Genomic DNA, 12,771 nt, shown 5'->3' on the forward strand with positions numbered 1-12,771 from the left:
AATCTCCCGAAACATTCACATTTCAACAGTGTTCTCATATATTATTCTTAATTGAATTCACTGAACTATACATAAAAAAATTTATGTTTTTTTTTCAGTCTCATGTTACCAAGCGATTCGATCAAATCAGAACCTGCAGTGCATTGTAAGATCATGACCAATCAGCTGTAACATTCAATATAAAATGTGCATAATATTTAACGGTACAACAACAGCATTATTGCTTTTTTTTTCTCGATGTGCAGAGGTAGCTATCCTTAACTAGCCTAGGTACTAAGATAGGTATAGCTACCCAGGTAATATGGATTCTGAACTTGCCAACTATTGAAGGTAACAATTAGCTGACAAAATTATTTGCCAGATAACCTAATAAGCAAGCAAGCTAGCAAGCTAGCTAGCTAAGGTTTGCAACAGCAAACCCAATAGCTAGCAAATATATTTCCTGTAATATATTAACTGAGCTACCATTACCTGTGGGTTACCTGAAAAAACTGCCAGCTTTTCATAAAGAGAAGCACTGTATAGTACTTGCAGTGTTGAAATTAAATTTTTATTTTAATAGAGATGCTGATATTTTTTTACCGCAATCTCCAATGTTTTATTAATTGCTTGCTTTCAATGCATGCTATAGGTAGCAAAATGGAAAAGTGTTATTTTTACTTTCTTTACAGCTAAAGATAGCTGGCTTAGGTGTCGTTCTACATAACATGCTAATAAATGGCCAACATATTCCAGGACATAAGGGGTTAATTTGTCTCAAACATTGAAATGGACTTCATATAAAAAGTGCTGTGAAACCAAAATGTATAAAAATACCCTTGAAGAAAAGCAGAAAAAGACAAGGTGACCCCAAACTTTTGAACGGTAGTCTATATTTTTATATTGTGCTCGTAGTACTTTCCTTCCCAGCTCACTCCCAAGAACTCGTATAGCACTGAAGCTATCGGAGTACAGGTAGCCAAGCCACAATTTCATTTGAATGCAGCATGTGCCAGTTTTGTTGCCACAGGAAATGGCTTCAACTGAAAATAAGCTTAAATGTTATTTTTGAATATAACGCAGTACTCTATGAGTTTGTAATATCATGGAATAATGGGAAAAATAATGTTGTCTATTGTCAGACACATTGCATTGTGTGTCAATACAAGCTTGTCAGACAACCAGGAGCCCAAACTGTTATCACATCTGTCAATTTTTTATTTAAGTGAGGGGATTCTTGTCCAGATGGCTGAAATGATATTTTAATGTGATGGACAACACAATTATTATGGTCTGGCTAATGTCTGTGCTTGGATATTCTGCACAGCCCAAGCAGCATGAAAATGGATTCTGGCTGGCCCTGCTCATTTTAAACATAACAGACATAAAGGCATAAAGTAAAAAACCATTATCATTCTGTACAACCATTTCTTGTAGACAAAAACATTAACTAAAGATTAAAGTGACTGGAATCACTTGGGACCATTTGTTTCCTTTCTATTTTTCTGGGATTAAATAGTAAACATGCAATAAACATGTTTTCAGAGGTACTGTACCAATTTTACATGTGTTGTATGGGCTTATTTTGACCCTCTGTAACTGTATAAAATGTCAGAAAATATACAACCATTTTTATTTTTATCAGATTTCTTTGTGGATGATTCTGGTGGCACTTACATACAGGTGCCATACAGGTGCCAGCTTTCACTTCTTGTACCTCAGGCTCTACAATTAGATGTTTCTCACGATTTTTTGTATTTACGGATTAGAATTAAGGTTGGGAAATCGGATCTGCACGTTAGGGTAACTTCACCCTGGAGCTGTGTATCAAAGCTAAGTAATTTAAAAAAAACAACAATTCAATAACTCTCCAGACAAATGCTAGAATGCAAGCTTGTGCATTCAATGGGCAGGTCTATGGTTGTTACAATAAAGAACATAACGCAGTCTGACTTTTTTGTTCATATGCTGATTGTGAGTTAAACCAGCGATTGCTATTCCATTTTATACAACAGCTTGGTTAAATACTCAATTGTGATTGGCTGGGAGGGATGTATTACTTTTCTATTTCGTCCCAGCTATGTAGTGCCCCGTCAAAAGCAGCTTACTCACGGTTCTAAATGAATGTGCATCAACATAAAACTGAACAACGTTCAGTACGCCCCCTTGCAGCCTGCCAACATTATGTACTGTAAGCTAGCCTTTCTTTCACAAGTAGCTGCAGCGCTTGAAGGTAGGTCAATATTCAGGGTACAAAATTTTTCATCTAAATTCATAACACTTTTCATAATAGCCTAATACCCCACATTTTACAATTTGTTTTACATTTCATACAGTATTAACAGTTCACGTTAATATTTTCAAATATTGTTTTTTCAGACCTAAATTACATTTATCTGAAACACGTAGCCTATTTCTGACAGGCGATTTTTCCAAAGAGCTTTTACATACACACATCTCTTAAATGTACAGAAATGCAAATACATAATTGTATTAGATGTTTTTCTTTATCAGCTTAATATTCTAAATTACAGTATTGGTGACCACATTCACTTGGTATTGTTGGGGATCTAGGATCATTGTTGGAGAGAAGAAATAGATTATACTAAATATGTAGGATACGCAGTCCTGCTGTGAGGTGCTTTGGATTAACGTGTTAACCAACTACCATAATTTGCCTCAATGATGTACAGATGTCTAGGCTTTCCATTGTCTAAAATTGCATGAAAACAGTGCATTTAGGTGCCAAAATACAAAAAGATGTTTCTCCGGGATGCAAAAGAATTTATGGGTGAGAGGAGTCTTTCTGTTGTCACCGGGTTGACCCTTTCACACCAACAGCGAGCATGGGACATTCCTGGGTCGTTGATTCTGTATGAAAGGGGTATAAGAGACTTAGGTTTACTTAGGCTACATGCTATTTATTTCTCAGCTCAAGCGCATATCTTTAAATTTGGCTTCTAAGTGACAAGCCAGGGCAATGGGACTGCTGATGCAATTGTTTTCAGAGTCTGTGCAGTAGGCTAATCATTTCCCTGTTGTTTTGCCACAGTCAAAGCTTTTCTGAAAGTTATATTTGCTGCACAAAAGTTATTTGGGAAAAAAACTTGAAAACATTTGGAAATATAGTCTACCACAGATTAGCTACCGATTTAGCTTGATGTGTTATACGCAAAGAGCTAGATGGTAGCACAGTTAACGAGTAATGTTACAGGTATATTTCTGTTGTTGTGTCAGTGCTGTATGCAGACAGTTCAAGTGGATTTATACACTTGCCACATTGTTTGCTTTTTTTATTATGAATCTAGAAAGTTAAGTCCATCACGTGCTCACATTTGCCACCCGGTGATGGTTGTGTGAAAACAAACTATAAACCACTGTGGATTATGGGTAATTTTGCTACAAATGACTGCTCCACCTGTTACAGGCCAAAATGCAACACGGCTGACCCCTACTGTCGAAACCATGCGAGTATTATTTCCTGGCCAGCAGCATTCTTGCGTCAAATGAAACACGAAACCACAGTGCCACAGCGCAGCTTTACAGTATATTCAATATATAAGCCTTGCTGTGCAATACTGAACATGCATAAAACTGTTCAATGAAGACATTTTTAAGTGGTAATCTTGCATCATGTAAGTAATTTAGTGACAAATTAAAATAATATCACAAACAAAATTGCTCACTTCAAAATGTATGCACACATCATGATTATGATTGAGTGGAAAACATGAAAACAAATGTTGCATACTGGCAAACTAACTGGAGAAGGCGTCAAGGGAAAAGAATTGTGACAAATGGAGCTGGTATAGAAGAAATGACAAAACAATGTGCTGTGTACACACCAGTGGCAGCTGTTGGCCATTTATCTGGGTTGGGTGCAGGACACACACACACACACACACACGCATGCAACCTCTGATTACAAAGGAAAGACAAACCAATGGTAATATAAATTAAGCCTGCAAGCAGGATTGAGGGGGCCAAGCAGTCCAGGAGGGCTAGTCAGCCACTTCCTCTGGGTCTCTCCATCAATAACCGTTGAGCTGCAACAGCTGGGAACCATAGATTCTGTGCATGGGTGACTCCATCGTCATGTGTGCCCGGTGCCATTACCTCCAGTCTTCCTGGTGATAAAGTACAGAATTCTATCAAACTCATTCTAATGCTTGTTGGTCTTCACCCCTCTGTTCACACCGTGCATGTAGGAACAAACAACGTCATGTCCACACAATCCATGAAATTGTACATCGACTTTGATTCTCTGACCTCAATTACAGAGAACCTGGGAAAAGATTGTCTTCTGTCTGGCCCTATTCAAATAATGAATGATTCAGTCGCCTCTTTAGTCTGCACTATTGGCTCCAATATTTCTGTACTGCAATTGGTCAAAATTACATCAGCCATTTAGATTCCTTCTGGACTATATGTGAACTATTTAGATTAGGTCTCCACCCAAATAGGATAGTGCATTTAATTGCATTTAATTTACCTTCACGTTTTGTGACTGGCATGCAAATATAACAGTATTAGTCTGGATACTTTACTGATACTGATACTGCTTTCATCTCTGACAGATCTTCATAATGTAATCCAAATGTTTTATGTCACGTCCATGCCCACGTCCGTGCCCGGAGTGAAAGGAAAGTATGTTCTCTCCTTTCACTTGTTTTACCTCTCTCCCCATTACGTGTCTCCGTCCCCCACTCCTTATATGCATTTCCTCCTCATCTTGTCCCAGCTGTTTCTCGTTGTCTCATCATCTCTTCCCCAGCACCCACATCTGTTAATCTTTTAGTTCATTTGTCAGTTTATTTAAACCTGCCTGTTTTATTCTTTGATTTCTGGTTTTCTGGCTCTTCTTTGGACTCTGCTCTTGGATTGTGAACTCACACCTCTACCTCTGCCCTGTGTTTGGACTGACCTCCCGGTTTTTGAACTCTGCCTGTTTGGATGATGCTCTGCCTGCCCCTTTATCTACCATCGTTATTAAATCTGCCATTTTCGTCAACCCTGAGTCTGCGCTTGGTTCCTCTGGCCCACAACCCTGACAGTTTTATATAATTTGAATATTTAGATTTCACAGGCAAACCCTGATATTCTGGTCTTGACTGAAACCTGGCTGAGAAAAATTATTAATGATTTTGAAGTAATTAATACTTTTAGAGCTCACCCAGAAGAATCACCTTAGTTAAATCCATTAAAGGGATTAACAATCAAATCAGCGGTATATCTCCTTTTACTAATGTATGTTAGATCTTGTTTTCCTGTGACTATTTTAGATGCTGTTACTATGCCAAAATGGGCTGAAGATAGAATAGTTTGAATAATTCAATCATAGTGATGGGGTTCTACAGGCCCCCTTTTGCTCATATAATCTCTCTTGATAAAGTTCTCTCAACATGGATTCGCAACTTAGATATAATTGCGCTTCCTATGTGAGAAAAGCTAAATTAGATTACTATTTATGCTTATTTCTAGCTGTTATTCTGACCCTAAATTCTGGAAGGCAGTGAATATTACTACAAACAAAAATACTATCTCCCCTACCTACGCATATCAAATCAGATTACTGTTTGCTATCTTGGTAATAAGGAGATCTGTTCAGTTTTGAAACATTTTGCTGCCACTGGCCATCTTTTTGAGAACGAGCACATAGGGTCTCCTCTTATTAATTATGACCTTGAGCATGGCGTATTTCATGCTCCTACTTCCATTCTCTTCTAGTGTAGTTTCTGGTGCACTCCAAATAATTGATCCCAGGAAATCAACTGGAGAGGATAAATTAGATCCTTTCTTTCCTTGACTCTCATCTCCATTAACCCCTTAAATTTTCTTGGACATTCTGCCTGAAGAGATCTGCTGGGTGGAGGTGGCAAATTTGCATATTTTTTATTTTCCCACAGTAACTACTTGTTGCTTGTTCACAAACTCACCTTCCCTGCTTTTTTGGAATCCACAAGCTACACAAATCAGGGTAATGTCGGTGTCCTTTTTCATGGCGAGTATCCCGTGAAACAAATCCATAATAGTTTATAATTCAAAACTAGCATTGATAATATGCACATTATTTATTTAGAATATCCAGAGGAATTATCATTTTTGTCCATTTCCCCATTGCATGCATGTACAAAAGTACTTGAATGCAGGAATGCAGTTATCTGCCTTTTATATTGGCTCTCTCAAACATGATCAGCGCAACTACGAGGTTCTCTGACCAGTCCCAGTAACGCAGTTGCATGGTACAGACAAAGTCCCTGTCCGTGAGGAATCATCAACAGTATAACTCTTGCTAGTTATGCAGTTACACACTGGAAAACACAGCTCTTGAGACATTATGCCTAAAAAGGCTGATGCTTTACAAAATGTTTTGTGATGACTAAGTCTAAATGTAAGAATCTACATTTGGAGGCATTATTTATTAAATAATTCCTAGGAAGACAATGGAAAATACATTGGATTCCACACTAGATGGCATTTCCCTGTGATGTCACCCCCATTTACACCAGTGAGCATCTAAATACATTCTCAAAATGGTTTATTTTTATTCTGTACACTTATGAATAAGGAGCAGGCCTGCTTTTGAATAATAAATGGCATGTGCAATTGTGTTTGATTTGTTGTTGTGGGTTGGGTATTTGATCTTAAATCAGTGGACCTCAATCAATATATTAGTATACAAGTTGTTATTATTGTAATTATTGTAAGATCCAATAAAACCAGTACTGAGCAGACACTATTATTTGCATTTAAAAGGAGATTGTTATTAGAGCAGTTCCGGTGCTATGCATTGTGCAAAAGTCTGATTTTCAAACAGATTATTGTTGTCCGTAAAAGCCAATAACTGGTTAGAGGAATCTAGATTTCTTCAAAAGAGGTTGAACAATAGCATATTTTATAGAAGGAACAGAGCCTATTGTCAGAGAGATATTAATAATTGAGAGGATATCAGGGAAAACCGTTTCCATAACCTAAGTCTAGTAGGGAAAATGTCCCTAGGATGTGTGGATGATTTCATGCATGCTATCAGATCCAAAAGAGCCTCAGCTGATATAGACTCAAAATAGGAAAGTCCAGCTATCCCCTGGTGGACAACATTTTGGAGAGGTTGAAATCTGTCCTTTGATATTGACAATCTTATTGACAAAGAAAGACATGAACTTTTCACATAACTCAAAAGAAGATTCCAGATTGCAATTTGACAATGCTATCAATGGTATTGAAAAGGACTCTTGGATTATGGCTGTTTTCAGAAATTAAATTGGAAAAATATTTAACCATAGTATTAAGTTTAAGCATAAGATTCTTCAAAATACGGTAATGAGCTTGCAAAAGCTTGCGCTCAGCCTTTCTACAGTCCCTTTTTAAAGAGTGTATATGATCCAGGGGGCATTTATAGAGTAAGATTCAGTCTTGGTTCTGAATGGTGCCACTGTGTCCAGGGTAGCCATGCATAAATCATTAAAATTATTCACTAAATCTTCAGTCAAATGAGACTGGGGAAGAACAGCATGTTAAGCTGTAAAAATAGCAGCAAAATGTTCCACAGTTAATGGTGCGAGAACTAACAGAGCATTGATGACTAACTGGAATTGAAAGTTGTATATCACAGACAACACTTAGGTGATCAGAAACACATATATCTTGTGAGTATATTATTTAGGTTTAAGCCAAGGGTCAAAACAAGATCAAGAGTGTGGCCACAACATTGAGTGGGACCTGAAACACATTGTACCAAGTTAAACGATTCTATCACATTTGAAAATTTAGACTGACTACAGTGTGTACAGAGGGTAACAAAACACAGAAACGCTAAGCACATATACAAAAGACTAGACAACAAAAAACACAGATCCTGACAAGATGTAAGTGCATTAGAAGGATCATCAACATGAATATTAAAATCAATATTTTGTCAAACTTCAGGACCACCTCTGACATAAATTTGGAGAATTCTACAAGAAAAGGATTGCTGCACAAAAATTGGCACAAGCCCATGGAAGGTGATTGATAATAATTCAAAGGAGGTGAAGTAATCAAAGTAGACTGGGCAATACTTCAGGTTATTCCTGTGAAAAATAGCCAACTCTCCTTGCATGGCCTTGCATTCTAGGTTTGCTCATATTCTTAAGTATCACCCCTTTTCTTGACACACGCTTGAAAATAACATACCCAAAATAAAATGGTTACTATCCTTGAATACTTTTTACTACAGGCATAATTTTGGTCCTTCTGAAAGGTAATCCTTGGGGTCTATTTTCCAAGAGTCGGAATTACTCTAAATATTACTAAACACAGTGAAAGTGGAGCTTTTTTCTCAAAATGTTTTTGACTTGATACAGATTATTGTGGCTGGTGTGCTTAGAAACACAATGGAGCCAAGTTACAACACTCTCATTCTGCATTGTTTTTTCTAATCTCTGTCTAGGCAGTATTCCAAAAAAGGATATTTGGAGACTCCAAAAGGGACATTCTATCGATGTTTCTCTGTATTAGCACATACATTTTTAGAATGAGAAACTATGATGCATCTGGTCTGCTGGACCCTTGTGAAAAGGACACTGACATTACCTTATTTCTAGTAGTACGTAGATTTCCAAAATGTAGAGAAGGTAAGGTCCCCCCATGCTTGTTTTACCACCCACGTTACAAAATAAGTAACTTATTAATAACTCTGGGTAATTATGGTTTTGATTAGGCATCAGTAGAACTTGTAGGCAGTGCAGACTGTCAGACAATCCTGTAGAGCTCATGGACAAAGCAGTACTTGAACATACTCAGGGAAATCTGAGAGCATTTTTTTAATGGTCCGATAAGATGGCAGCACCTCGTTTATTAGGATGTATACCATCCCTTCAAAAAATACCAGGTCTCTCCCAGAATAAGTTGAAATTGTCTATAAATCAAATGTTATTGTTACTGTTATATCATCATTACACCTACCATGATGTGGTTACTACCAACATCACTGAGCAGTCTTGCAGTTACGAAAACTAAACTGCGGTGTTTCATTTATGCCAGTACTGCATATGCAAGCTGCATTTAGTGCATTAGTTATCTCCTAGCATATGTTCCTCGTGAATATCATCTGTCAAAGAGACAGATAAACTAGATGTGCTGTTAGTATTTTTTGTCTGTAGGGCCGGCTACCTCGACAGGAAGCTTGAAAGAAAATCGCTCAGTTCAGTTTAGTAAGCCATATCATTCATACGATAGCCTATGTTATGATCTTCCCTGGTTTTATTTTGTTTAGTAAATCTTGTCAGTATTTCTTAGTTTCTTTCTTAACTACAGGTTTAATGGTGAAATAAAATTTGCCTGTAATAAACGTTTATTGAAAATCTGACAGAAGAAAATACTTTGGATGGATTTTCAAATAGATTTCTCTTATTTATGATGTATGTTAGAAGTACATTTTTGTAAATAAATAAATAAAATCAGGCAAGTCTATACCTGCTCAATTACTTGTCTGTACATCTGCCCTATCCTCATCTTCCATTGTATTCGTAGAGACTACGGAAATTGCCCGATATGCATGGATCTTAATGGTAATGAAAAGAGATATCCTACCAATCAAATGAATCAAATGAATTATGCTCACTGATAATATTGTGAGCATAATCCATTTCCACCTGCCCACACACCAGGAATCAGCTTTGCATGGTGCACTGGCTCAGTAACCGGAAAATGGCAAGATTCAGTAGCCACGCCCTGTAAACCACGCCGCTCACCCGGTGACTGCGCTATTGCACTGTGCTAAGTTGATTCCGGAAAATACTATGTGCAGTTCTGCAGACTGCACTACAAGAAAGATATAAAGGTGCTGGAAAGGCAACCAGACTGATTCCATGTATGAAAGATACAAGTTATAAGGAAAGACTTACGATGATGAATCTGTTTAAGCTTAGTAAAAGAAGGCTTAGGAATGATTTTTATTTTTATTTTAAATCTTTTAAACTCATTAAAGGGATTAACAACGTGAACTACAGGTGATCACAATTTTGCACAGACATTAGTATAAGTATTTTTAACACAGGCGGTCAGAAGTGGAGGCAGAAACACTGGGAGGTTTCAAGACTAGGCGTGATATAAGTAGGAAAAGGCAAGCATTGAATGGCCTGTTCTCACCATTATATTATATTATGTTAAGTGTCACAGGATCATTAATGACACCTTACACTGCATCTCAGTGCGTAGTGATCCCATCATTTCAATGAAGATTTAATCCCTGTTTTAATTTCTCCCTGGCAGTACTGGGAAACCCCCACCATCTCTAGAAAAAATCTAGGAAATGACCATAAAATGCAATGTAAAATGGAGCAGATTATATCCCCAAGTTCCTCATTCATAACAAAGAAGACCCAGTGGGCAGGAGTTATGCATCAGCTTGCTTTAACGTGTGTTGCTGCTTGCTGCATATATGACCCACAATTACAGTACGTGGTTTCTGAAAATGATGGTAAATGTGGTAAAGGTGAATGTGGTTTCTGAAAATGATGGTAAATGTGGTAAAGGTGAATGTGGTTTCTGAAAATGATGGTAAATGTGGTAAAGGTGAATGTGGTTTCTGAAAATGATGGTGAATGTGGTAAAGGTGAATGTGGTTTTTGTCACGGTCCTGTTTCCTAAAGGATGAAGTAACTGAAGAGAAGGTTCAGCAGCTGAAACGGAGGTTCATGTCTGCGTATGACGTCACTGCAGATGGTCGCCTGCAGATCCAGGAGGTACCGTATCCTTCTTTAGCTTTGTGTTTCACGGAGCGAGACAGACTTATTCTGATAGTGCTCGACAGTTGCCGCCTTCTTAATAATTGCATAAATTCTTCTGCCGTTGTGACTTTGTGGCCAGAACAGATTTAAAAGGTTCAAATAATAAGATTAGAAAGGAGCTCTATATCATTTTCCATGGCCTAAAATGAAAAGCTTTTTCAAAATCTCAGTGCACTGTGTGCTTTTAAATTTATTTACAGACTAAAACTCTGAGTTCTGCAGATTACAGTACATTCTAATGCATATGCTGAGCCTGAGCAAAGTGTGCCCAGAAAGATCTTGTCACTGTGGGAGATAGGGGATCCAGTCAGTACTGTGTTAAAGAAACAGCCTGTTTTCATACTGAATATTTACAACCAGGCCACACACACACATGCACATATTAAAAAGCTCTTTGGATATTTTCCAGATATTGTTGTACAGAGAAAAATCTATACACTTTTTAAATGTGTATTAAAAAGGAAACAGGCACTTAGCTGATCAAGCCTTGCCCTGCTCACTGTTCTGTCCAAGCCAGTGCTGTGGTGGATGATAAATAAAAATGTTTTACTGAGGAGAGTGAACATATGTCTGTTTGGATTCATGTTTGCACGTAGCGCATCCTCATTTGTGATGTTCAGAATTACAGCAACAAAATCAAGCTTTGAATGACAGGTCTTGTTATCTTCTGGAAATATTTCTTAGAATATAATTCTCACATTCATTTTCAGAAATCAGTTATCCAAATTGGATTGCCCTTTGTGTCTTTTTGCTGTACAATTGATTAAATATTCACATTCATTCTTTAAAAACAGAAACAGATTAAGCCTAACCTGAGATTAAATTCAATTTTGAATGGAGATTCTCCATTTGATTCTCCAAACTCAAATTAGTTGAAGACTAAGATTAATCTTTGACCAGGAACCTGGCCCATAATGTTTTTTGTTTGTTTGGTTTTATTGTGTGTTGTCATTTTTTAGAACATAGCTGCAGTACAAAACTGTGCTATGGTTTCAAATGTGAAAGTCACTGTTCTTTATCACAGAACTACATTACAACCTGCAGATATCCCCATTATAAACCACGCTTTTCATGCTTCTCGGCACTATCTGTCTCGGTCCACTTGTTATAACTCTGGAACGTTGATTGATGTGAGTGTTGATCTGGGTCCAACTCATTCCCTTAATGCAGTGCAGTAAATGTAATTAAGAAAAGTACATTGATTTGGAGAGCTGCCCAAAGGTTTTTCATAAAGGCAGTCATGTATCTCCACCTTGAAATACTGGGGGGAGGATGATTAATGACATTTCAGTCAACTATAAAAAAACGGGCAGTTGCGGCACGGATGGTGCAGTGGGTAGCACTGCCGCCTCACAGCAAGGAGGTCCTGGGTTTGAATCCCCGGCGGCCGGGGCCTCTCTGTGCGGAGTTTGCATGTTCTCCCCGTGTCTGCGTGGGTTTCCTCCCACAGTCCAAAGACATGCAGGTTAGGCTGATTGGAGAGTCTAAATTGCCTGTAGGTATGAGTGTGTGAGTGAATGGCGTGTGTGCCCTGCGATGGACTGGCGACCTGTCCAGGGTGTATTCCTGCCTTTGGCACAATGTATGCTGGGATAGGCTCCAGCCCCCTGCGACCCTGTTCAGGATAAGCGGGTTAGGATAATGAATGAATGAATGAATGAATGAATGAATGAATGAGTTTGCAGTTTTAACGTGACATTTCATGTTAACCTGAGCTCTGTCATGTTCCAGCTGGCCAACATGATGCTTCCAGAGGATGAGAACTTCCTGCTGCTTTTTCGTAGGGAGGCCCCCTTAGACAGTAGTGTGGAGTTCATGAAGGTGGGATCCTGTTCACCGTACCCCTTAAATTATCTATTCTACCAGTGATACCAAAAATATTCAACGAAATACCACATACATTACAACAAACCAATCATATACTTGCATGTGACAAACATTTTTTTACTCAAGACACATCACATCCTACCTACTAACTTTAGCGAAATGGCATAAATATATGGCAAACCAGTGATATTTGACC

At 38.0% G+C, this 12,771-nt stretch overlaps 1 protein-coding gene across 1 annotated transcript in view; it reads left to right on the forward strand.

Annotated features, from left to right (window-relative positions):
* The window catches only part of LOC133107986 (secretagogin-like), a 29,405-nt gene that overhangs the window by 3,964 nt on the left and 12,670 nt on the right, over positions 1 to 12,771 (forward strand). Inside the window, exons 3-4 of the mRNA XM_061217367.1 lie at positions 10,611 to 10,703; positions 12,480 to 12,569. Of these exons, the coding sequence (XP_061073351.1) occupies positions 10,611 to 10,703; positions 12,480 to 12,569 (183 nt within the window). The remainder of the gene's footprint in view (positions 1 to 10,610; positions 10,704 to 12,479; positions 12,570 to 12,771) is intronic.

The sequence above is a fragment of the Conger conger genome, chromosome 1 (assembly GCF_963514075.1).
Source record: "Conger conger chromosome 1, fConCon1.1, whole genome shotgun sequence".
Lineage (NCBI taxonomy): Eukaryota > Metazoa > Chordata > Actinopteri > Anguilliformes > Congridae > Conger > Conger conger.